Genomic DNA, 27088 nt, shown 5'->3' with positions numbered 1-27088 from the left:
GTAATTTTATTATGACTCAAGTCCCGTTCGTTTACACGGAGAGGGTGGGGTTTATGAACTTGACTACTGTTAACCACCAGGGGGCTATCAAAGAGCCTGCAGCTCAATTTTTTAAGACTTGTGCGACACACCTGGCTGTAATAATGCACATAGCAATCATCATTTACTCCTGACATCTGAGCCACTGAAGACAGTGGATTATTATTTTTTTAACGGAATGTGCGCCCAATCTACCTAAATGCATCTTCACGCGAATCATTTGTGGTGCAGCTTCACCTACAGAAAAAGTTAGTATAAGGTTTTCTTTAACAATCTTTGCAAATCACCTTTCAAGCTAATTAGCAAGTTTCACGATGAATGTGGCTAACGTAAACCATCTCATTGAGAGCAGCTCGAAATAGAGGGGCGGGGTCAGCAGAGCTAATTAACATTTAAAGGAAAATGCTACCAAATGGGTTGCTCTGAAAATAGCTGTTTTTGACAGGGTTAAAAAATGTGTTTTTAACACCAACATTAAGAAATTTTAACCAAACTATGTTACAGACTTTTCATTAAGACCCTAAAGAATCATATCACATGTGGAAAATTAACATCCGATGACCCCTAAAAAATATTTTTCTATTGATGGCCTTTTATTTTTACAAGTAACATAAATCACAAATATTTCATCATTTTAAGGCAAGATGTTTTATTGCATTTATTCAGTGCTCTTAAAAGCATGAAATTGACTTAGATTTTCCACTATGTTTGACGTCACAGCTCAGTGTTGATGCTAATAAAAGGGTTGGGACCACATGTATTTTGTGGAATGGATAAAAACAAACAATATAATATGAGAACAAAACGTTAAACCCAACTGGGTTAATTCTACCATGGACAATGTCAAGTTAAGAACTCAGTTGTTTCCTGTCACTACATTCCCCACAGCAGATGTTTTTTGTACCTAATGCCATAGATCTTCCTGTTCGTGTCTTGCTTTTTTTTTCTGATCACCTTAAATCTTTTCTTTAAAGAAAAACATTCTTGTCTCTTCGTCCTTGTTGTCTGCATTTGCCTTTACAAAGTTAATGGGGCATAATCTCAAGCATAAAAGAAAACACTTGCAGCACGCATAGATTTCCCTGTAGATTGCCCCTTAATCATTAAGGTCATCCACCGGGAGAGAAGAAAAGGAACTCAACAACAACCAAACAAAAACAAAAGAAGGGTATTAAGCTGTTGCCATCTCCATCCTACTGCCAGCTGTTTTTATAGTACTAGTCATTGCCGTGTTTTAGAGCTCATTAAAGCGGTCTCAGTTAGGTCCAGTTCCTTTAAAAAGGAGATTTTTCTCAAAACAGGAAGATTTCTTATATAAGTCCCCCTCCCATTGGTCCAGGATGCATGATCAGACATTGTGGTCTTGGTTTATTTGCTTAATGAGAAAATGTTGGCCTGTGCATAGAATGTGAACTTATATTGTTAAATGTAAATATATATGTTAAACCAATATTAACATAAGTAATTAGCACCAACTTGCTTTTGTGAGCTTGAATTCATGGATTTTCATGAATTAACATACAGTCTGTTTCTAATGTGTATGTGATAACACTTTGCATTCATGTTTAATTAGTTAAAATTTAGTTCATTAGATATCAAAGCAATTTTACAGCATTTATTAATCTAGAATATTGCTATTTTTTAAATAATAAAGGTCCATAAAGGTAGGTATTTATTGTTGCATTGATATCAACATTATAATACAATTGCAAAGTTTTACCACATTTCATATATTGGTACATTTAATTTAATTTTAGATTCATCTTCGTTGTTATATTTGTGCCCCCTTAAAAATATATGAAAATAGTCCCTCAAAAAAAAAAAAAAAAAAAAAAAAAAAATATATATATATATATATATATATATATATATATATATATATATATATATATATATATATATATATATATATATATACAATACTTATTAAATGTCTTTTGAATTCTGTACTCTGAAAACTCAAGTCAAATATTTTTGACTGCCAAATTGTAGAATTTTATTATTGTTTTCTTATTTTACAAGTAGCCATAAACAGGATAATGCCATCTGCCTATCATTATCAGAAAATAAACCATTTCAGGAAAGGGGTCCTTGGTGTCCTCATCACCCTGTCATGTTTTATTTTGCTCTCAATTGTCCTGTTAATGGTCTGAGCAGAGAGGTGGTCTGAGATATAACCTGTCTGAGATAAGACTGACCATGCTGCTTTGCATCTCACAGAGCTATGGTCCTATATTTTCACAGAGATATGGCTCCGTTCCTATTATGCCCATAATCCACCTCTTTTTTTTTTATTTACAATCATGTCAAAAACAGTCTTTGGTGAAAGACAATATTTGTCCACAAATGTTTCGCTGGACCTGCATGGAGGTTAAAAAGCAAGATTAGTTTCTCATAAATTAGAGGTATGTTTTATGGTTTAATTCCACATAAATCATGAGCTTATTTGAGTACCTTGATGTCTTATACTGAGAAACAAGGTCAAACTACTGCTCTGAATGCTTTAAGTGAAATCAGACCATAGGAGGGACTGCTAATCTTGTGCGTTAACTGTAAACCATCTGTATTTGTAAGACGTGTCTAGCCAAGCTCTGTCCATTTGGCTGAACTCCCATAAAATGTGTATATTTCCGAAATAAAAAGGTTATTTACTCAAATCTAGTATATCCGCTGTAAATGGCCTGACTGGAGTGGAGCAACAAAAGAGAAAGATTTTCGCAGATGCCCACATAAACCAAATTCTGTATTTAATTAGTAAACACATTCTGTTTTTCCTTTAAAATCTAATAACTTATAAGCTACAATTTAGTCTTTTTTCTTAAACTGCTGAACATATGCACATATAATAAATGTCACATTGTTTTAAGCTTTTTATTACATTATTTGAATATAAAACCAGATGCCAATGTGTTACTTTTCAGCAGGTGTGGGAAGCATTTTAATGTTCTGAATGTGGGTGGAACATTAGACAACACTGATAACAGATGTACTTTCCTTTCTGGTAATCCAAGCTGTGGTGGTCCCATTTTACAGGATGGTGCACACTGTTTTATGCAGCAATATTTAGGAAAGCAAATAAGTTTCATTTACTCACAGACTCCTGGCTTTGAGATTAAAGATAGCTTGAACATTTACACATCATTGTTCTGTCAGGTTAAAGTTTATATTGTTGCATCAACTGCAGAGATGTCCATTTGGGTTATTTTTCAGGTGGAATGATTCTTAATCCCTCCTACTTTGGAACCAAAGGACACAACAACACCATGATCCATGAGATGGGTCATATTTTGGGACTGTACCATGTGTTTAAGGGTGTGAGTGAACGCGAGTCATGTGATGACCCCTGTCAAGAGACCACCGCATCCATGGAGACGGGAGACCTGTGTGCTGATACAGCACCCACCCCAAAGTCTAAAGTTTGTCACGACCCTGATCCTGTCAATGACACATGTGGCCTTACCCAGTACAAAAACACACCATACAACAACTACATGAGTTACACAGGTAGTCATGATCAGGTTACTGCTTCTGTTTGTTTATCAATTCTTTATATATATATATATATATATATATATATATATATGTGTGTGTGTGTGTGTGTGTGTGTGTGTGTGTGTGTGTGTATATATATATATATTGATGTTAATGCCACTTAGTGGTACAAGTTATACCTACATGCATGCAATGTGAAACAATACCATTCAAAAGTTTGGCATCAGTACAAGTTTATTTATTTATTTATTTATTTTTTGAATGAAGATTCTTGTGTTCACCAAGGGTAAATTATTGATCAAACAGAAAACAATAACATTGTGAAATGTTATTTTCATATAAAATATCTGTTTGCTATTTTAGTATGTTTTATAACGTAATTTATTCCTGCAATACTAAAGCTGCCATTACTTCAGTCTTTAGAGTCACATGATCTTTCAGAAATCATTCTAATATGCTGATTTGGTGCTCAATAGACATTTCTCATTACTATCACAGTTGGGAATTTGTTGTGCTGCTAAATTATTAATTTTAACCTTTATACAATGTATTTTTTCAGGATCATTTTTTTTTACACAATTCAGTCAATTTAATGCATCTTTGCTGCATACAAGTAGCAGTTCCTTCAAAAAAAAAAAAAAAAAAAAAAAAAAATATATATATATATATATATATATATATATATATATATATATATATATATATATATATATATATATATATATATATATATATAAACAAACTCAGTGTTGATATTTTTGTGTGAAATATTTTAACCTTTTTCATTACAGATGATGACTGTACAAACCATTTTACACCCAATCAAGTAGCTCGGATGCACTGCTATATTGATTTAACCTACAAAACCTGGCTCCTTGGTAGAAAGCCCACCCCTGTTCCTCTTGCACCAGTGGTGATTGGTCAAGATGCAGATTCCGTCACCATTCATTGGTTGAACCCAATCAGTGGGCCACTTGCCCACAGGTAAACTAAGGAACATACATATAACAGACAAAGAGGAAATAAATGTTTGTCTGTACAAATATTCATCCATTCATGTTGCACTATTTCTTGTATTCTCAAAGCTGTTATGAGAAATTCACTTAGTTTCCCCATGCAACTCGATTTTGATCTGATTTGGTTTACAATGATTATGATTATGATGATCATGATTATGCTAACTAAAGTAAATATAGTTAGGTTAGAAATGTTCCACTATAACATGCTGTATGCAAAAAAACACTTTTTATTCCAAGAAACAGGTGCATTGTTGTGTCCAATATGTGATTCCATTGCTATCCAAATAATCAGGAAGAGCATGTGATGTGATGTATTTTCAGTTAGCCAATCCCCCCCCCCCCCCCCCCCCCCACACACACACATTTTTTGATCTTTCACTCTCTTTGACAACTTAAAAAAAAAAAAAAGCTATTCTCTGTGGCTGTGTAGGGAAGGTGACATGAACTGTCATCTCTGTGATGAAAACGGAGCGTTCCATCAATACGCCAATGAGGCTACTTCTCCTCACGCCTGTGATTCCACTGGATACTGGACACCAGAGGAAGCAGTGGGTAAGTACTCATATTATTACAATATTATTACACAACTTTACTTCATACTTGTAAACACAGATAGGTAGAAAGGTAAACCATAAAAAAAGGCTCATTGCTGTTGGGCTGTATATCAGCGCGTTTGAAATCCCATTTGGTCAATCAAATAAGAGGACCAGGACTAACTGCTGTATTATAGTTTTTACATCATGATCTAACAATGTTCTTCCACACGCATATGTCATGAATCATAAGATAGTGTGTACATGACTGAATGCCGTCTCTGACATAACTGTTGTTGTACATGTGTAAAAAAATCTGCTCTTTGATTAATGAGGATGAAGCCCTGGCTTCTTTCTCTGAACTTGTGCATTCACATTCAGGTGGATCGTTCAGTCTCATGCGGGCCATGTTGCGTGCAAGTCTGGAATAATTCAGGAAATAAATCATTAAATCATTATTGCCTGGATGAAGAAAACTTTTTTTGCCATCAATGAATAAAAAAGGCCACTGGCACAGCTTCAAGATTTGGTAATATTGGGTGGCATCCAGAAGCGGCCCGTCATAAAAAGCAATGTTTATCCTGTGTAGCTTTTCAACTTTATTCCTCACCTAACAGATGTTACTGATTATTCTAATCAGAAATCTCTTAGCATCTGGTCTGCCCGTTCACTGATATGTGATACGGATAAGATTGTGCTTTAAAAAGTCCACCCAAAATATAGAAATCCTTCCCTGGCATGCAGTCATTTTCATAAAGCACAGTATCAAGAGAGAGGTCAAACATAAAGTTATCCAGCTAGGTGGTAGTGGAGAGTGATTTTTGGCCTGGAGTCTTGTTTTGAGAAACAGATTGATGAGAAATCAAAAATAAAATTATATATCTCGAAGAAAACAATATCTTTGCGATATTAATGATGAATGAGATTTAAAACCATCGGTTCAGATTTTGGTTTGTTTTTGGTTTATTTTTAAAAACATGATAAAGTGCATGATGACTACCACATGCAAATCATTTTGTTGGTCAGTTAATCATGTCAGAAAGACTTTAAGAGCAATATGATAGCACTGTTTGTGTAGAATGAAATAATGCTCATGGCAATACCATTGTAAATAATTTGATAACTGTATTAATGCAGGCCAATTCGATACAAACAAATCATACAGTAGTTGGATCTCAGATCTCACATCTTGTAACGCTCATCCCTGCTTACCTGTGCCATAGCCTCTGTATGTACTATAAGGCAACTTTTTGAGAAATAAGTTTTGATCCAGGGTGAGCAGGGACCTGGTTAAGACCGCTGAAAGAAGGAAGGATAACATGCTCACAGATCTTGCCGCATTACTTTTCCCTGCGGGAGCATTATAACACATCTGATACAGTCATTACTTCTACCTTGTGTGGAGGCCCTTGCTCTGTTTATCTGACCAGTTGGGTTTTATGGTTTGCCTTGGCCTGCTGCTGCTTACCCTGTACACATCCACACATGAGGCCACGCTGGGTGCAAAGGAGTGCTCTGTGACTCAAGGCTGCTGTCTGTCTATCTGTCTCTCTCGACCTGGAATACAGATTAATCCATCATTGTAAAACCTTTTGGAGGCAGAGGATTCACACAGGCACAGGATTGTGCTCTTTACATTAATACGCAGTAGTTCACTAAACAGTTGTGTCTCTTCAGCATGTAGTATTTGGGCACAAAAGTGTCTGATCTATTAATTAACCCCTTGCAGTTCAGTTTAACCAGGCTGTATTTATCTCCTTTCTATGACAATTATATTTATTATTGATAATTTGTTATTACAGGTTTATCAAGGGAAAAACTGTGCTTTTTGCCTGGAATAATTAACAACACACTGTTTTTGGCTGCAAGCATGATGAGATTGCTTTAGTGCTAACATCCAGTAAACAACCAAAACAGTATAAATAATAGGATTTTCTGACAGGACAATGTCCTAGAAAAGCAAACTTTAAGACTTTTTGTTTGTTTCTTTTGCCCATTTTTCTGTATATATATATATTTTTTTTTCATTTTTCATAAACTCTTATTTATAAATATATTTATTTATAAAGAGATGGTTTATGCTCCATATATATATATATATATATATATATATATATATATATATATATATATATATATATATATATATACACTGTAAAAAATTTCTTGTTGTTTTTACAAAAACGTTTTGGCAGCTGTGGTTGCCAGAATAATTTTGTAAAAATACAGAAAACTGTAAACACATTTACGTCAAAAACTGTTAATTTTACAATATAAAGCTGTAATTTACAAACAAGAAAATGTGAATATAAACCAGTAAATTCAACAACACACAAAATTAAATCTGTTTTGTACCTTGAAAATACTGACAACCACCATAATAATAAAGATGGTACTGTTTAAGAGAAAGCCACATGAAGTATCAAAGCTCATCACAAGTAGCTTCACCACAAGCAGAAGTATATATTAACATATAGAAGGTGCACATTTATGGAAACACAAAACACCATCGTGGTAACACACGTGATACTTAAATAATGCAAAAAACTTTCATTAAGCAACAGAAGATGTAACATAAAGCTCAAATGTACATAACTGATAACAAGAACTATTTAAAAACATGATTATTTAAACAAAATACTTTCAAACGTGGAGTGTCACGCAGGGAATTCTGGGAATATCAGTTTACAGTTTTAGACTGTAAATTATACATTGATTTGTTCTTTTTTTACTTCTAAAAGCTGTATAATTAACAGAATTTTACTGTAAATTTACATTAAATGCTTTGTTAGATCTTTTACAGTTTTTCCCTGTATATAGTACGGGAACTTACTGTTAACCTATTATCAGTTTTTTTCCGTAGCGTTTTTACAAAATTTTACAGTTAAAATTACACTTATTTTTTACAGTGTATATATATATATATATTTTTTTTTTTTACAACTTTTAAAAATACTTTTATTCTGAAAGGGTGCATTAAATTGATCAAAAGTGAGTTTGAATACACCAATAATGTTACGTTTAAAGTATCTGGATCGCAGTGGTGGAGCAAAGCTGTGCAGTCAAAGTGGCAGATTGTAGTAATCTGCTGCTTAGGCGTTGTTCATGTGCATAATTAAATCTTAGCTTTTGATGGCGAGTTACAGTATTTTCTTTTTGGCTTCGGATGGGGTTTGCGTGTGTTTTTGCAGGGGCCCCTGATGTGTACCAGCCATGTGAGCCCAGCATGCAAGCCTGGAGTCCTGAATTTAACCTGTATGAGCCCAACATGACTACGCCGTGCCCTCAGATTGAGGGCTGCCTGCTGGAATTACACTTCCTTCACCCGGTTGTTCCTGACAGTTTGACAGTATGGATCACTTACATCTCAGCCAGTGAGTACTGTCTGTATATATCAAACACCTGACATTACTGGAACATACACTACTGTTTAGAAGTTTGGCATCAGTAAGATTTTTATTTACTTTTATTTTTTGATTTAGAAATGAATTCATACTTTTATTTAGCAAGGGCATATTAAATTGATCAAAAGTGAGAAAGACTTTTACATTGTTATTCATGTGTCAGGTAAATGCTGCTTTCCTTTTGAAATTTCCAATCACAGTTTCCATAAAAATATCAAGCAGCACAACTGCTTTTAACATTTATTATAATAACGAATATTTCTTGAGCACCATTTTAAATCATTGAGCAGCATATCAAAATGATTTCTAAAGGATCATGTGACATTGAAGACTGAAGTAATGGCTTGTCACAATTCAGCTCTGCCATCACAGGAATAAATTATATTTTAAAATATATTTAAAATAAAATGTACAGTAATAATATATATTTATATATTTTTAAATCAAATAAATGGAGACATAGTGAGCATAAAGGACTTACAAACCCCAAATTTATGAACAATGTGTATGAATTTTTTATAGGAATTAATTCTTCTGTTGTTGTTTTTTCCACAGATCAAAAGGCAATTGCTAATATCATGTTCATAATGGAGAACGGCGAGATGGTCCACACAGGTCCTAAGCATGCTTCCTGTGACATTCCTTTGACCCTTCATTTACATACTAGTAAGAAAGTCAAGGCTGTTAAAATCTCCACCTTTGATAAGAAGCTGGAGATCGATGCTGTTTTGCTGACCTCGCGGCCCCAGAGTCCTCTCTGCTCCAGCTGCCGCCCCCTTCTCTACAGAGTGCTCCGAGAACCACCAATCAGAGAAAACCAGAGTCCTGTAATCATCAAACAGCCCACATACACTGACAGGTAAGAATATGTGTCTATGTATAATTAACAATATCACTTTGTTTTGTACGTAGACACTTTGATAGGCTATATTTTTAAATACTTATTTGAAATTGATGAGTCGTTAGTAATACTGTCAAGTATTACTAGTTTTCAAATAATAATGCCTCTGTCATGTTTTTATTATGTTTTAGTTGATTTGCAGCATTTCTGAGAGTATTATTTTAAGTGTGGCTTGAGTATAAATGCTGAACATGTTGTGTTACTAAAACTGTCTTTGAATTGTATCTTCAGCATATCACTATTCAAGTATTGTGCAATGGTTTTTTGAAGCAATGTCTGAAAAAATCATGGATTTGACATTGTCATTTCATTAGTCATTAATTGTACAAGCATAAAAAGATCAACAACCAATTTCTGTTCGGTTCCTGTCACTTTTTATTCTGTATGCTCCAATACGAATTCATCAGTGGTCACTGGATTGTCGTCTTGCAATAGGTCAAAATGTCCAGACATTAATAGTGTGGATCAGAGAATGTAGCATATCCAGAAAAGTTCCTTCCACAAGTCCTGTAAGCTCAGAAAGATGGAAACTCTACTGGGAATTGGGCTATGTGGATAAGGAAAGGAAAGAAAGACAGATTGGATATGAGAGAGAGAGAGAGAGAGAGAGAGAGAGAGAGATGTACAATGAAACCCTGGAATATAAACCACCCATGGCTGTTTGCAGCTCATCTGAAATTGTTTCCAATCTTTCCAGTTGTGTGCTTGATGTTGTTAGTGTGCAGTAAGTGAGGGACTTGTCATTTGGCATGGGAGACAAAAGACTGAAAACAAGTATAGTGGAAAAAGGGAGCTGGAGTGAAGATGGGTTTGTGGGAAAGTAGGCTGCAGTGCCACCTTGAGGTTTACAGCAAAAACAAAACACTTACCATGAAATGAGTAAGGTAACAAGAGGCCAGTGAAGGGAGGTACTTAACCTTCAGAAAATGTTGATCGTTAACCCATACCAAATATTACATGAGCTGTTTTATGTTCTATGCATTTTATATGAGGTTTGCGGATTTTGCCAACATTTATGGCACATTAATATTAAATCCCGATTTTGTTATGTTAAATAAATAAATAATACTGATTAGTTATATTTATTTAAACGTAAATAAATATAATTATAAAGATCAAAATTTTGTTCCATTGTTTTGAATACATTCAAAAAATTGTGGATGGTTTTTGAAAAGTCTGCTTAACTTAGCTATGTGTATTTGGATCTGAATGTGTTTGTGTGCTTAGTGATGTGCAGAAGGACGTTCAGTACCTGTACAGGATCCAGGTGGAGTCAGATGGTTTGTTCAGTGAACTTTCTCCAGGCCTGGTTTACATTCATGGAGAACATTTCTGTGGTGATGGCACACAACAGGGGTCAGTATAAACTTAAGGGTCCATCTGAGGGTTTGCATGTTATGTGCTTTAGTCATTTTTAAAGAATGTTTCATATCTTTGAGTATTTATTTGAGTCTCTCTCTCTCCCTCTCTCTCTCTCTCTCTCTCTTTTTTTTCTTTGAGTGTTTTGAAACATAGCAAAAGACTTTCCACATATTTGATAAATGTAACCCTTGGCATCACAGATCTGAAGATTGTGATGACGGGAATCTCTTAGATGGAGACGGCTGCTCAAAGAAATGCCAAGTTGAACCAGGTTTCAAATGTCACGGTGAGTCACACTCATAAAAACAAATAATCTGACTGTCCACTGAGAACTTTGGCCCTCAGACTGTAAACACCACAACAGAAGCACCAGGAAATTTCCACACAGGACAATAAACCCGTGTAATAATCATAACCAGCTCTCAAAACAAAACAATACAATATTGCTATGTCTTCTTTATATTCGGATTCCTCTCCTACTGTTTTTCTCTCTCATATTGAGTTAGGCAGTCAGTTTATAATATTGAAGGAAATGTGGAGGTCAACATATTGTATTTTAGCACCTATTGTAAAAGTCCCTAATACAGAGAATCAGAGAATTATTACTTCGGAGTTCAAATTCATTGCTAAAAATTATCCTCTGTAATCTCCAGATGGGAAAATGTACAAACAGAAAAGTGAATTGCTGCATGTTAGATAGCAAAATACATACATAAATGAAAAATATATAAATTCTTAATAAACATTTCCCTTGTTGTTTAAAACAACTTTAGTTATTGTTTTTAGGGCGCACCATATAATAATCATTGTAGTGTGTATATATAGGTGTATAAGTAAATGTTGCATAATATCAAGTTTATTTATCTCATTAGTCCTTTTTACATTATTGTGTCTTTTACACTAAATGCTGTTTTTCATTTAAATTTCTTTTTAACTTTCCGTTCATCAAAAAATCTTTTTTTTTTCTAATGTTTCTACAAAAATATTAAACAGCACATATATAATAATAAGAAATGTTTATTAGCACCAAATTAGCATATTAGAATGATTTCTGAAGGATCATGTGACACTGAACATTGGAGAAATTCAGCTTTGCCATCATAGGAATAATTTATATTTTTGAATTTGTTAAGAAATCATTTGTAGGTACGTGGGATTAAAGTACAATATAAACTAGAAAAAGTACAAATAAGGTCTAAGGAAGGCTGACTGACCGAAACTATGCTAATAAAAATATTTTTGTGATGATGCAGGATTCTTTTTTTCTTTTTTCTTTCTATTTTAAAATATATTTCAACAGTTTATATTAAATTAATATTATTCCATTATTAAATATTACATTCTAATATATGAATGTTATTACATATATTATTAAATTATAATAAAACTTCACAGTATTACTGTTTTTACTGTACTTTTGTAATAAACATACATACATCTTAAACATTACTTTCAGTCCTAATTCTTTTAGAAAATGATACAGATAATGTACTATAAAATTCCACTTACTCCCGAAGTCCAGTAAACTGACAGTCAACAAACTTGTTCTCTTGTGTTGTGTTGAGCTGTGGATCACCAGATCTTACTGTTGTTTTTATTTCTAGGCTGACAAGGGGAAAAAAATACAAATAATCATGTTCCCCATTATGCATTTTGAGTAATTTCCTTGACAGCAAAGTCTGTGATATCTGATAATTCGATCTGAATATTTGCGCAATACATATCCAGAGGTATACAAAGATTCAGTCCAGATTTCTACGTTTCCAGTCCAAACTGTGGATTTTAGGTCATTTACTGTAACACAGCCGGTGGTATTTCTTATAATCAAGATAATCTTATTCAATATTTTATGTCATCACACTATTGGAAATGGTCTAAAGTATTGCATGTACAGTATGCGGTAAACTGCAATTGATCTTTTTAACAATCATAACAATCCAACTGTTCTTCATTGTTACATTATGTACTTGAGTGAGAGTACTGCAGTGCAGAAAGACTCACAGTAAATGTTTGGAGAAAAAAAGCAAATAGTTCACCAATTCAGTCCATGTTGTTTTCATGACTGAGAGGACTACATTTTCTGTGAGAGTGATGCACGAGAAGTGTATAATTCAAACAGAAGCATAGACAAAGCAGCGACTAACTCACATGCCGCAAACTTCCCAATGTTTTCATAGTAGCTTGTAACCGCATTTTTGTGGATTTAGGGCATTCAGGAATGGCTTTTTTGTGATATTTGTTCTAATGCCACATTATATTATCGCCACACGATCATATTTGGGGAGCAAAGATCAACAAAGCTTAGGAGAAAATCCTTTGGCACTGGCATGTGGGTTAGGTCAGCCGTTCTGCAGCAGAGACGGCCAATCAAATGCTTGTGTTTTTAATTTGTTGTTAGAACACTTTTGACCGCCTTGCCTTTGATAAAGCTGTTCCCACCAATGAGTCACTTTTCTCTTACCTTGCAAAATTCTCAGACAAGAACTCATACAAAACTCTGATGTCATTCACACGTGTCTCTCTCTAACGAATTTGCTTTAATAACAACCTAATTCTCCTTTAAACCCCATGTACACTTATGTCATAATCCATTCAGACGCCATGACATCATCCACATATTTGTGTGATTGTTTATTTAATCCTCTCAGTGGAATCACATTCTTTTTATTTTCAATTCACACATAAGTGAAGCCTAGTCTCACATACTTGTTATGAAAACACAATTACATCTTGGCAGTGGGGTCATTATTTGTTACTAATGATGAGTTTGTGCTCACTCTCTCTTGCTTTTTCTGTCTCTCTCAGGTCGGCCAAGCCTGTGCTATGTTTTTGAAGGGGACGGAGTGTGTGAGGAGTTCGAAGTACGCTCCAGCATCCAGGACTGTGGCTTTTTCACTCCTCGGGGTTTCACTGATCAGTGGGCATCCACTGCCTCAGGCTCACATCAGGACCAGAGGTGCCCTGCCTCAAAGGTCACCGGGAAGCCTGTGCTCACTCAGGTACACAAACACTGTAGAATTCATTAACCGTTGTAAACTATTTATCTGCCCCACTGCCCCACTACTGAACATCATTTGAAATGAACCTCTCAAATGAATAAAAAAAAAATAAAAAAAATCTGTTAATGCTTGTTTTGAATTAAATTTTACATTTTAAATATCCTTTTTCTTTTTATATCCTCAACAGATGTGCAAGTCACATAATTTTGACATAAATGAAGTAGTGACTCTAGATGCATGGAGCCCCTGTACTGCCCATCTGAACAGTTACTATACTCAGGATCAGCCTGTCTGGCTAAAGGTACACACACTTGCTCATTGAATGAACACTGAGTGTAAATACTTCAAATTTGACAGATTATTCAGTCTATATTGGGCAATTTAATATACGCATTAGCTTCTCCCTCTGCTGACTGCCTTGAAAATAAATATTGCACATTTTGTGTTTTCAAATACATTTTGAACAATGGTTTATTAAACAAAGGAAAATGAATATAATTTGATTTGAGCAGTTTTATGTACACAACTGATAAAGTTCGGGGTCAGTAAGATTTTTTTTTTTTTTTTTTATGTAGGGCAGCACCACTGTTTGAAACATTTATTGTAATACAAAATAATTCTAAATAATTTCAGCATATTAGTATGATTTCCGAAATATAATAAAAAATATATTTTTCATATTTTAATGTAAAAGTTTTCGCTGTATTTTTGACCGAATAAATGGAGGTTTGATGAGCATAAGAGACTTTCAAAAAACATAAAAAAACTTACCCAAATTTTTAAGGGCGGCAGTGGCTCAGTGGCTCATGTAGGTTGTCTACAAACCAGAAGGTTGGTGGTTCAATCCCACCTGACCAAGTGTCGAGGTGTCCTTGAGCTAGACACCTAACCCCAGCTGCTCCCGAAGAGCTGGATGGCGCCTTAAATGGCAGACACCGTAGTCGGTGTGTGAGTGTGTGTGAATGGGTGAATGTGAGGCAAATTGTAAAGCGCTTTGGATGGCCATGTGGTCTGTTGAAAGCGCTATATAAATGCAGTCCATTTACCATTTAACAGAAGTTTATGTTCACATTTATTTTATATGATATATATATATTTGTGCCATCCTGCCTACTCACACTGTTCATATATTATGTTAGCCAAGGATCCATATATTAATTGCTAATAATACTGATACATTGTTTTTGCAGGTAGGATTTGAGCGACCGGGTGTAGCAGCCTCTGTTATTATCTACATTGCAAATGATGGTAGTTGGCATGGGGAAAATTGCAGGAAAACGGTGACCATTGAACTGTGTGACACCACTGGAAAAAAACACCTGCTTGGTAACACATAATATGCTTAATTTAATTGGGAAAGATTATAAACTTTTTTGTATTTTTAAGGAACTCCGTTGTATTTTCCTATCCACAGGTTCGTACGAGCTCTCATGTCAGTATAACCCCCTAGTGGTGAATGTGACTCACAAACTGAGCGTGCCATTCTACCAGACTTCAGCAGTGCAGCTGAACTTCTCCTCCTCTCAAGTGGCGGTGTTGGCAGTTGCATTGCGTACATCTTGTCACTTCAGCGCCTTTGCCCTGACTGGGTGCGCTGAGGGTGGGGTCTCCCACGACTTACAAACACACATACACACAGAAACTTTTGCATTAACACATGATAAAAACACTAAAAGTTAGGGATCTGTACGATTTTTTTTTTTATGTTTTTGAAAGAAGTCTCTTATGCTCACCAAAGCTGCATGTATTTGAAAATGCACTAATATTGTAAATATTATTACAATACAATTTTAAATAGGTTTTTCTTTCTTTCTTTTTTCTTTTTTTATGTAATATGAATTTTCAGGAGTCATTATCCCATCTTCAGTGCTCATAAAACTTCCCTTGTTATTATTATCAATTTTGACAACAGTTGTGCTGCTTTATTTTTTTTTGTGGAATCCATTATTATTATTATTAATTATTATTATCGTCATCATCATTTTTTCTTATAAATAAAACATTATAAAGAACAGCAATTATTTGTAAAATAAATCTTTTGTAACATTATAAATCTCTTTACTCTCACTTTTATTCAATTTAACATCTTCTCGCTGAATAAATATAAATTCTTAAATAAATAAAAAATAATATAAAAAGTCTTACTTATCCCAAACTTTTGAATTGTAGTGTACAAATTAAAATATAAATGGATCACACAAACTACAGTATATGGAGACTGTTTAAAAAACTCTTACACAAAGACAAAAAAAAACAAAAACATTCCATCATGTTTGACGATGGTTATAATGTCTGTCTTTGTCTACAAATAATAATGAACATGATATGTGTTTTTCTCACTCAGATGTGTGCATAGGCTGTGCAGTGCTGAGTCATGCAGTCCTCTAAACATCGAACATGCTTCAGTCCGTTGTACTCAAGTCATAGACTCTAAAAACTGCTCTGTTTCTTGTCATCGTGGCTATACACTTACTGTTCTCCATGGCCAGGGCCTTCCTTCTGATCAAGTGCGTACAAGTATTAACAGCCTGCCTCTCTCTCTCTCTCTCTCTCTCTCTCTCTCTCTCTGTGCAATAACCCCTCTAAGAAAGAAAATTACATCTCCTTGCTATCTAGTTTCTGCTAAATAGCAGTGAGATTAAATTAGAACAAATTACTTTTTCTGAAGATTTTCCTGGGAAGAGATCTCAAGAATGACTGTTTCACATGCACAAACATTTTCTGATATAAATCTAGTTAGTATCTCAGGTAAAAAAAAAAAAAATAAATAATAAAAAAAAATAATAAACAAAAAACTTGTGATTAATACAGCCATATGTCAGACATAGTCATGGTCATAGTCACGCTTAGTCATGTAAACACATTATTCAGAAAGTCCACTGTAACACTGTGACTTTATAAGTGGTTGTCTTTCTCTGTCTTTTTTGTCCTCTCCTCAGACGGAAGCGGAGCTGATTTGTGTGCATGGAGTGTGGGACCGTGTAGTGAGCTGTCAGCCAGTGGACTGTGGCCCACCTCCTCAGTCTCATGTCTACTTTGCCTCCTTCTCGTGTCCCTTGGGCACCATATTCGGCAAGCGGTGCACCTTTTCCTGTAACGCCCCGGCGGTCTTGCAAGGTGAGGAGAGGAACTGGCCTACAGTGTGAGACCTGAGGGTTTTTGGAATCTTTACATAATAATTGTGCTTTTTTGGGATTCCCCAAATTTACTATCAAATTGTAACTAAAATTAAAAATACATGTAAAATATTAATAAAAACAATAATAGTATCTCGATAATACTACAAAATCTGATAATAATGGAATTGTGATTGTTATTATTACTACTTGTTGTTTGAATATGACATTTGATTTGATTATGAAATATGATATTATAATAAATATGAAATTGATATGATTTTAAATAATTGTATTATTTTATGTGTTACTGTTACCTTATGTCATTATATCCGTCAGAAACAATCTTGCAAAAAGATAAACACTGCACAGATATCACTATATTATACTATGTCAGGCCATGTCATATTATAGTATAAAACGTCTTGGTTACGTATGGTAACCCTCGTTCCCTGAAGGAGGGAACAGAGAAGTCAGTACGGATGTCCGAAAAATTGGTATATCGCTTCGTAGTGTGTAATCTACTTTGAGTGTAAACTAAACGAGCCAATGCACATTGGCATGCAATATTGCATCCAGCTGCAGCTGATTACAGCTTGAGCATAAAAAGGCAGCAGGTCCAATGCATACCAGGTATTCGCTGAGGAGCTGAGCCGGTGATCCATACGTTACCATACGTAACCGAGACGTTCCCCTTCAGTCGGTCACTCTCAACGTCACTTCGGATGCCCGATGAATTAGGATTCCTACCAAAGTGTCATGGATTCTGCCCCTTTAAGTGCCCTGTGCGAGCCACCTGTGCCCCTTTTTGTAGACTGGGGCTCGCAACAAGAAGTTCCATTCACCATTACGGAAGCACTACCCACTCAGTGAGATTGGATAACACTGGGAAAACATACCCGTTCCACTTGGAACAGGGACGCTGCGGAAGCTCTATCCTTCCTGAAGGAGGTCTCGGGGACAAGTACACATATGAAAATCCGTTAAGGTGTATATGGGAAATTGGAAGTGACTGTAACCCTCTTGGAAATGGCCGAAGTCTGCTAGGATGCTCCGCCACGTCTGGCTGCAGAGTTGAGAAAGGAGCTTGAGGACAGTGTCACTACCCATTTGCCTCTCAGCATGCCTCTCAGTGCCACTACCCATTTGAGGTGAGAACACAGTAGGATACCAGCACCACACAAAGGCTATAGAATCTAGACGCCCAGCCCACAGCTCTACAAATATCTGTTAGCAAGGTGCCATGAGCCAGCGCCCAGAATGAAACACTCCTAGTTAAGTGAGCTCACAACCTGAACGGGCAGGGCATATCCTGTGCTTGATAAGCCAGGGAGAACTCCCCTGAAGGTAGTTGTAGGAACCTTGGGCACAGTCAGCCGTCCCAAACTCTAGGCACGAATCGTCGACTGAAATGCGTGCAGGTCCCCAACCCTTTTGATGGAGCCCAATGTAAGCAGGAGCAGAGTTTTCAATGAAAGAAACTTTAGCTCTACTAAGTGCAAGGGCTCAAATGGGTATGGGGGGGGGGGGTTAATATCCTGGCCCCTCTGAGGGACCTGTTGATCAGGTCATGCTTACCCAGTGACCTCCCTTCTACTGGGTCATAGTATGCACCAATCCCAGCAACCTGGACTTTGAGGGTGGAGGGAGACAGTCTTCACTCCAGTGCTTGCTGTAAAAAGGAAAGCATGACCCTGATCGGGCATCTCCTGGGCATCTTGCGAAAAGAACACCACTAGATGAACAGGTTCCACTTCAAGGCATGTCTTGTAGACGGTGCTCTCGCCGAAGTTATGGTGTCCACTATTTCCCATCCAGGAACCAGACATGAAGTTTACAGAGGTCTGTACATGGGTGCCATTAGGTGCCCCGTCTTTGAGTCAGAAGATCCTTCCTCAGAGGAATCTGCCAGGGAGGGGCTGTTGTAAAGAGCACTAGTTCGGGGGACCAGTTCAGAGTGGGCCATTACAGTGCCACAATCAAGACCTGCTCCTCATCTTCCCTAAACATGCACAGCGTCTGTGCGAGAAGGCTCACTGAGGGAAACGTACATTTGTGCAGGCCCCGCAGCCAGCTGTGTGCCAGTACATGTATGCCGAGTGTTCCCTCAGACAGGGAGTAGAACAACTGGCAGTGAGAGGTCTCTGGTGAGGCAAACAGGTCTACCTAAAATTTCTCCAAATCAACTGGACTGTACAGGGATGGAGTCACCACTTTCCTGGGAGCATAGCTCAAGACAGCTTGTCGGCCATACAGTTGAGCAAGCCCAGAATGTGAATGGCATGAATTGACCTCAGAACTTTCTGACTCCAAAAGAGGAGGTGGCGGACGAGTTGCAACTTGCAACAGGAGCGCAGACCACCTTGTGAAAACCAATGTGATACTTCTCTTCTTAGTTATTAGAAAAAGAAAGTGTTTTTCATATTACTGGAAACCATTTATGCCTACACAAAAGTATGTGACACTAATTTATTTTTTTGTCATATTTATTCATTTATTATGAATTATAATTATTTTCATGCATAAAATTACTTAAATATTCTATTCTTTGATTAATGTTTTGGTTGCACTTTATTTTACAGTACATGTACTGCCATGTACTTATAGTGTACTTACAGTGTATTTATCTAAGAAAGTTCTGGTAATACAAGGGGTAGGATTTGGTTTAGGGCTAGGTTCAGGGTTAGTACCTAGTTATTACATAGTTATTGTAATTACTATAATAAGCACATAGTATGTACATGAGGAACAGGGGTGTAAAATAAAGTGCTACCAATGTTTTTAATCTATGTCCTAAAATAAATTTTATATTTTGGGGTACATAAAGTAAAAATGGTATGATATGATTATTTGATTATATGATTATTGTCCTGATATGATAATAAAGTAAGAACATAAAACTTTAATAAAGAAATGACTGAAAAGAAAAATATTAGTTTGGCATAATCTTCTATTATAACATATAATCTCTCTCTCTCTCTCTCTCTCTCTCTCTCTCTCTCTCTCTCTCTCTCTCTCTCTCTCTCTCTCTCTCTTTCTCTATTTAAATACTTTTGTTTGTTTGTTGACTAAAGTGTGTACACCAATGAACTACTGATATAATCTTAGGCAAGCATTTATGTTCCATTTTGATGCAGTTTTCTTGTTGGAATGTGTTTTACAGGTGAAAGTGACACATTGGTTTGTCTTGAGGATGGACTATGGTCATACCCAGAGGCTTACTGCAAGATTGAGTGTCCGGATCCAACTTCTGTTCCCAATGCCACACTCTTAGTTCCTCAGTGTCATGGAGGTGGGCATGATGTGGGCACTGTGTGCCGCTACAAATGCAACCCGGGATATTACGTCACAGGCACACTCAACAAAAAGCCAAGAAAGTGAGTTGCAGTCTGTATGGTTTGAACCGATTTCCAGACATTTTTTTTACCGTTAACAAATTTTAATGGAAAAATATGTGGAGAAATGTGAAAAAATACAAGTTTTTAAGGCAATATATCTGTTTCCATCATCTAGGTTGCTCACATGGTTTTCATAAGATCAAAATCTTGCTCCAGGTTTCCAAATATCTTTCAGCAATGGAGTCAGCAACATATTCTGATAAATGGTCCGATGGCATGTTGTTTTGTTATTCCATCCAATCAAGCTATAGCATATTTTAGCACATCTGAGAGGAGTATTGTTTGCACCTGCCTCATCTTTATGAGTTATTAAAATGGCTGGTAAAATACCTCAGTGTCTTTTATCTGCTTTTAATTGGGCATTCATACCAATAGCTATAGCCAGCATGTCTCATTAAGCCATTTAAATAATCCTGTTTATTAAGACCATTGGCATGTTTGTTCTGAAAGGCATTTCATTATGAAGGTTCAGTAAATGGTTTATGACGTTCTAAAGAGAGGTGTTATGCTATTATCAAGGTAGTTTTAGCCTGTGCTTCTGTATGATCTTTCTCAACGAACATTACACCCTAAACTACATAAACTACAATTCAAACTGCAATTTATTTCCTGAGGATTTATTGACTATTTAGTCATATCAGATGGTTTGTCACATGTCTTAGAGGAGAATAAATCCCCTATGGCTGGAGGAGAATGCCATTCAATAAATGTAGTAATTACTGCATTTATGTTGTGCAAATAAAAACATTGAGAACCTGCAATTAAATTTCAACACGTGTTTAATGTAACAGTTCTATTGTCTCAAAAAAACTAGTGAGAAACCTGATACAGCTTTTTTATGGATTTCACTGATTCTAAACAACAAATATATAAGACCTTCTAAGGCCATGATTGTTTAATTATGTTTTTATTCTGTATTAAAAGTATTAAAATAACAGTTTATATATAAAAAAAAAATGCATTTTGAGTTTATAACTTGCAAATCTGAGTTTGTATCTCACACTTCTTTTTGTTTCTTTGTTTCCACTACAGAATAATAAAAAAAATAATGTATTCACCCCTGATGATTTACTCCTCCTTCATGCTAATGACTTGTTTTTCTCAGGAAGTTTCTGAGGTTGGAGTGTTTGGAGGGTGGGACATGGCAAGAGGGAAGCTGTTCACCTGTCACATGCCCTCCTCTCCCGCTGATGTTTGAGGGCATGTACACCTGCACCAACAATTTGGACTTTGATAGTATCTGCACCCTACAATGTCCCGATCCAACAGAAAGGGTATCGTACCATTTTGTAAGCCATTTATTTCTGTGTTCCTAAATTCTGCAGTCATTAAACACTCATCTACGTTTCTCCCTGCAGTCCAGCATTCGATGCACCAAAGATGGCAAATGGACTGAGGACTTTACTATGTGTAAGAAGATAGAGGGATTGTGCCAGCCTCCTCTTAACCTTAACCTGGTGGAATACAGCTGTGAGGATGGCTTTGACGTGGGTGAGTATTTAAACTGACCATAAAATTTACTGGTTGTGAGATAAAAGTTGCCCATTTCAAATATGGAAATGACTAGTCAGTCGATTTCTAACAAAGCAATGATTATTGTCTCAATCACTGTCTGAACATGTATTAATATGCATTTAACTAATTTATTCTGCATTGTATTATTTGACTGTACAGTTAGGCCACTCTATTTATATCTTTCTTAATAAGAGGTCTAGACATACTGTACTGTACCTGCCTAGGCTTTAAGACCACAGTCAGTTGCATGCAGTAGGATACTTTTGAGTGCCAATCTGCCAAGCTATGGATGACCAGTGCTCACATGAATAAATTCAACAGATGCAAATGATGGTTAAAGCAAAGCTTGCTTTGTGTCATGACAGGTGCAGTTTGTTACCCAACATGCATTGTGGCCTTGAGTGACCCCGTGGTGTTTGCCAATGGCTCTAGCGCTGATACAGTAGAACACTGGATGCTTCCCAGCAAGGTTCAGGTGAGGTGCTGGCCACAGTTTGCCACAAATTTGATATCTTTGGCTGTTCAAGACTGTATGCACTTTCTGTAAAGCCCCTTTTTTCAGTTTTTACTATTTAACTATTAGAAATGCTTAGTGTAGAGTGATCTAACCAACAACACTTTTTACAGCTTTTATTAATAAGATTTTTTTATTTACTGGAGAGCAGTGATTGGTAAGCAAGTGATGCAATGCTAAATATATTCAGATTTGTTCCGATAAAGAAACAGACTCATCTACATCTTGGATGGCCTGAGGGGGAGAGTACATTTTTAGCAAATTACATTTTTTAAAAGTGATTTCTATATACTAATACATGTTAAATTGAAATGCATTATACAAATATATATTTATAAATGTAACATAAGCCTAGAAAAATAAATGTTGTAAAAATGTTCCTTGTAAGTTAATGCTAACTGTTCTATCGTTATCTGCAGACACAGACAAGCACAGAACACTGTTTAGAGTCCCAGGCTCAGAGAGCAGTGGGTCTATTTATTTATTTATTATGCTGCTGCCAGAAAGATAATATAAACATGCAATTTCTTTCTCAGCTGTTAACCTTCACACACATAACCAACTGTTTTTTGTAACTCGTGTTCTTAACAAACTTTTATGTAGTTCTGCACGATTAATCGAATTGTCATGCTCATTTTGTCCACAGAGCCGTAGCTCAATGCCTAGCTATGCAAAATTGTGCTCATAATCACAGATGATATAACTGATGTATAATCGAAAAATAAATTGTTTGCGTATCTTCTCAGTGAACTACGGCTCTGTGTAGTAAATGCTGCTCCATCTGAGAACATGTGAAAATGTTTTTACTCCAACATTACTTCATAACGTCAGTCAATGTTTGAAATAAATCCTTCTGTGAGATGTGGCTTCTTACACAATAACAGAATAATTAAAGCACACAATATTGCATTGTATTCTAAGCAGTGGTAATGTCGATTAGCATTTCATTTAATTTCTGTGTTTAGAAAGAACATTTCAGCCTTGATTTGGATTAATTGTGCAGCCCTGATTTTGAGTATTTGACAGTTTAAGTACAATAAGACATGAAAGAGAACGCAGTTTAGTAATGTTAATTTACTCATATGCAAATAAATATTTGCATGTGAGAATGTAATGGTAAGGTGGGTTGAACCTGGTTTGCAGCCAGAAAACAGCGTGTTTCTGCTCTCACTCAAAATAGGCTTTTTATAAATGATATAATAAATGATCTGTGGGGTATTTTGAGCTGAAACTTCACAGACACATTCTGGGGGACACCTGAGACTTATAATGCATATTGTATAAAGGGGCATAATAGGTCACCTTTAAAGGGTACATAACATACACAGTTTCACCTGATCTCATGTTAATCTTGAGTACCTATAGAGTAGTACTGCATCCTTCATATATCCAAAAAGTCTTTAGTTTTATCATATTTATAAAAGAAGATACAGCTTTCCGATTCTTTCCAGAAAAAGCCGAGCTCCTGGAGGCGTGCTGTGAGCGGAGCTATAATACAGCTGTTCCGTGTTGTTTTCAGTAACATATATTCACTTATGTGCTGATTTCCAAAAAAATACAGAAATCTGATGTAATTGTACTTACATGAATGGGGTCTTTTATTACAGGGACGGCTCCATGTTTTAATAGCAAACGTTGTACAAATCCAACGTCGACTTGGGCCTTGTTTATAAAACATTCGTCACTTAAATGACCAGAACACACAAAGGCACTTGATACACTCTGCTGCCCCGGAAATACAAACTGCATCCAGTGTTCATGTAACGCTGGGTTCTTGGGGAAAGTGAACACGGTAAACTTTCCCTCACATCCAAAAACGCACTTATTTGGAGGCATTCTCCAACAAATCCTATGCAGCGCTGGCGACGATTTCGAAGTGCGTTGATGTGCGCGGTCTCACTCTCCTCTGGTCAATGTGTGTGCGCGGGCGCCCTTTCCCAGAAAAATGCTCATATAAGGACTTCCGTTCTCATCTACGTCATTAGATCCACGATCAAAAAAAAAAAAAAACAGCCGAAACTTGTACCGATCCGGAAGTAAGATTTTCGACACAGAAATTCTCAGTCATTCACCTAAATTATTTTTTTTAAACCTCGGCCATGTTTAGCATGAGAATCCATCTCTTGAACACTGTGAACAACTCTGAATACACAAAACACCATTGTACCCATCCTTTAACTATGCTAACTTTAAGACTGAAAAGAAATGTGTTTTTCCCTGTTCCACATCATGACGCGAGTGGCATTGGCATCTGTCAAATGTGAAATCACTCACTTTTCTGAGCTTTGTTGGGGGAACCTGTTTTGGCTCTAGGCAGAGGAGCTTTGAGACTGAATACTTTGGATCCAAAAAAAATTGGAATCACATTATTGGCACATCAGAGTGATCAGTTGGATTGGATTAACTTGATTCTCGCTGCAAACCAGGTTCAAATCACCTTACCATTGAAATTGTTCTGCCAAATCGTTGATTCTGTCTCTCATTGTCATATCAGCTCGTGAGAGTAATGGTTACAGAGTGGTGTTTTTATAAGAGACGCCTGAAATGCTGCATGTCAAGCATGACATCTCTGAAGGTGTCAGACTTCCATTGTTTATAATGATACATCAGCACCTCTAAGAACAGCCTGCTTTCCAGGAATGTTGTCCTAAGTATTGCAGAATGGGTAAGAATGATGGAGGAAAGGTCACAGTAGGAGGGAGTTGAATAAGAGATAAGCAAGTTTCTTTCCAGAAATTCTGCTTTAGAAACAAGTTAGCTTTGCAAATCTGAGAAAATGTCAAATCAGTGAAATATTTGTACAAATTGAAAGTAACCCTTATAATAGGTCATTGTTATTAGATATTTAATATATAATTAGCAATTTTATTTCTCAGTTTTTGTCTTTTATAATTAAGTTAGATATAATTAGATTTCTGGAAAATAAATATTATAAATAAAATATAAATAAATAGAAACCCTTGTTTTTACATTTCCTCTCAAGAAGATTTGTTACAATAGCTTCATCAATCGTAATATGTCACCTTTTTTTGCTTAATGATGCCATCATTACAAAGCAGTAATTGACTCTCCTTCCCCTTCCCCTTCCCCTTTCCTCTCTTGCTCCTCTATTTCTCTTCCTTTGAAAGAGTATTGTCTGTACTGGCATGTTGAAGTGGCATCCGAATCCAGCACAGATCAACTGCATTCAGTCCTGTGAGGTGAGTGCCAATCATATGACGTGAAGTCTTTCTGATTAATGATGAAGTAGAACATCACAAAAGAGCCAAATAGTTTCTTAAAGCTAATGTAAATTTGTGAAATTATTATTTTAAATTCTCTCTAAATTCTATATGATTCTGTCACCCTCATGTTGTTAGAAAACCATTTGCTTTTCTTTTTTCAGTGTTTTTATTCAGTATGTTTCAGTTTGTATCTGATGTTCAAGTCACGTGATAACAGCATAGAAGTGAAAATAGTGTTGAAAATAACAGTTGAGTGTTTGGGGCAAAAATAATGGATAACTGTTTATTGTATTTCTGCCTGGATTTTTGCCCTGTCAGTGATGCCAGGGGATATATCTTAAAAATGTGAAAGGTTGGAGAGGTGTTTAGTACATTATGTCATTCAAATTAATGAAGTGTGAGATTTGGATAGAAAAAAAAAAAAAAAAAAACAGTACGATATTTGTCTTTTATTTAATAATTTGACCAAAATGGAACTCGCAAATCAAATCTGTAATCCATTTTTTAAAAGCATCTATAAATAAAGCATAAAAGGTCAGGCTAGTAGCACATAATATGTCTCAATAATTACTTTGAAGCGTTTACACCTGCAGAAATTCAGAATGAACCCGAACCAAAGGGTCAAGAAATCTATTCATTTGGTTTTCTATTTTTATTTTGTCTGCATTTGATTTACACTTTCCCAAGTTTACATTTATCTCAGTAATGAGGCATTTTGTTGTCAAGGATTTCCGACACCAATCGCTCTCATATGGAGACATCTTCTACATTTCCCCTGGCCAAGAGAAACATTTAGTGTAGTGGTTGATGGACTGCGTGCCACATCTTCCCACAGCATGCTGACAGATTGATTCTCACCAGTTCTCCTTTTATCACAAAAATAAATGCAAATGAAAATATCATTGCCACTGTAAAATGTGGTATATACGGGATCGTAAAACATATTATTCCAGTTTCTGTTCCTCCAGATTCCTTTCTGCAATTGACACAATCCTGTGTAAATTCACCCTCAGCACTTACTCATCAGACGTTGTCGACAATTGTAGTGCTGAGGCGCCAAAGCAAATGAATGATCTTATCGGTGTGCGTGTGCAGGTCAGTTGGACAGAGGGAATTTAAAGGATGTTATGTAAACTGATGGATGCATTAATCCAGTCGTAAAATAATCACAAATCATATGTGATGAAAGTAACATACCAGGCTATGCTAAAAGTCAACAGAAATATCGCAGCAGAGTCATGTGAAGCCTGGAATCGAAAATAGTGTTGAAATTAACAGTCGAGTGTTTTGGAAATAATGGATGACTGTTTATTGTAATATCTCGCAAGTGAAAGGATGGTGTGGAGTTTAGTACGGTGTACCATTCAAATGCGTGAGACTTTTTTTTTTTTAATCCAACAAATTTTTTTTCTCAATTTTTATGTATTTAATAAAATCTTTAATATTAAATGTATTTAATAAATAAAGGTAAATCAAATTGTTTATATAATTTATCTAACAAACAAAATTTTAATCTTAACATTTTGATCATGTAAAGACAATGTATTTTTTTATTATAATTTATTTTATCTT

At 35.8% G+C, this 27088-nt stretch overlaps 1 protein-coding gene across 1 annotated transcript in view; it reads left to right on the top strand.

Annotated features, from left to right (window-relative positions):
- The window catches only part of LOC128030889 (pappalysin-2-like), a 42329-nt gene that overhangs the window by 10031 nt on the left and 5210 nt on the right, over nt 1-27088 (top strand). The window contains exons 4-21 of the mRNA XM_052618969.1: nt 3250-3543; nt 4323-4515; nt 4981-5102; nt 8275-8457; nt 9043-9346; nt 10616-10744; nt 10951-11036; nt 13556-13749; nt 13937-14050; nt 14940-15075; nt 15164-15338; nt 16094-16256; nt 16689-16866; nt 20029-20242; nt 21369-21537; nt 21622-21754; nt 22144-22253; nt 25421-25492. Coding sequence (XP_052474929.1) covers nt 3250-3543; nt 4323-4515; nt 4981-5102; nt 8275-8457; nt 9043-9346; nt 10616-10744; nt 10951-11036; nt 13556-13749; nt 13937-14050; nt 14940-15075; nt 15164-15338; nt 16094-16256; nt 16689-16866; nt 20029-20242; nt 21369-21537; nt 21622-21754; nt 22144-22253; nt 25421-25492 — 2969 coding nt within the window. The remainder of the gene's footprint in view (nt 1-3249; nt 3544-4322; nt 4516-4980; nt 5103-8274; nt 8458-9042; nt 9347-10615; nt 10745-10950; nt 11037-13555; nt 13750-13936; nt 14051-14939; nt 15076-15163; nt 15339-16093; nt 16257-16688; nt 16867-20028; nt 20243-21368; nt 21538-21621; nt 21755-22143; nt 22254-25420; nt 25493-27088) is intronic.

The sequence above is a fragment of the Carassius gibelio genome, chromosome A2, assembly GCF_023724105.1.
Source record: "Carassius gibelio isolate Cgi1373 ecotype wild population from Czech Republic chromosome A2, carGib1.2-hapl.c, whole genome shotgun sequence".
Lineage (NCBI taxonomy): Eukaryota > Metazoa > Chordata > Actinopteri > Cypriniformes > Cyprinidae > Carassius > Carassius gibelio.
Note: the sequence above shows the minus strand (reverse complement) of the source record. Positions and strands in the feature narration are given on the sequence as shown.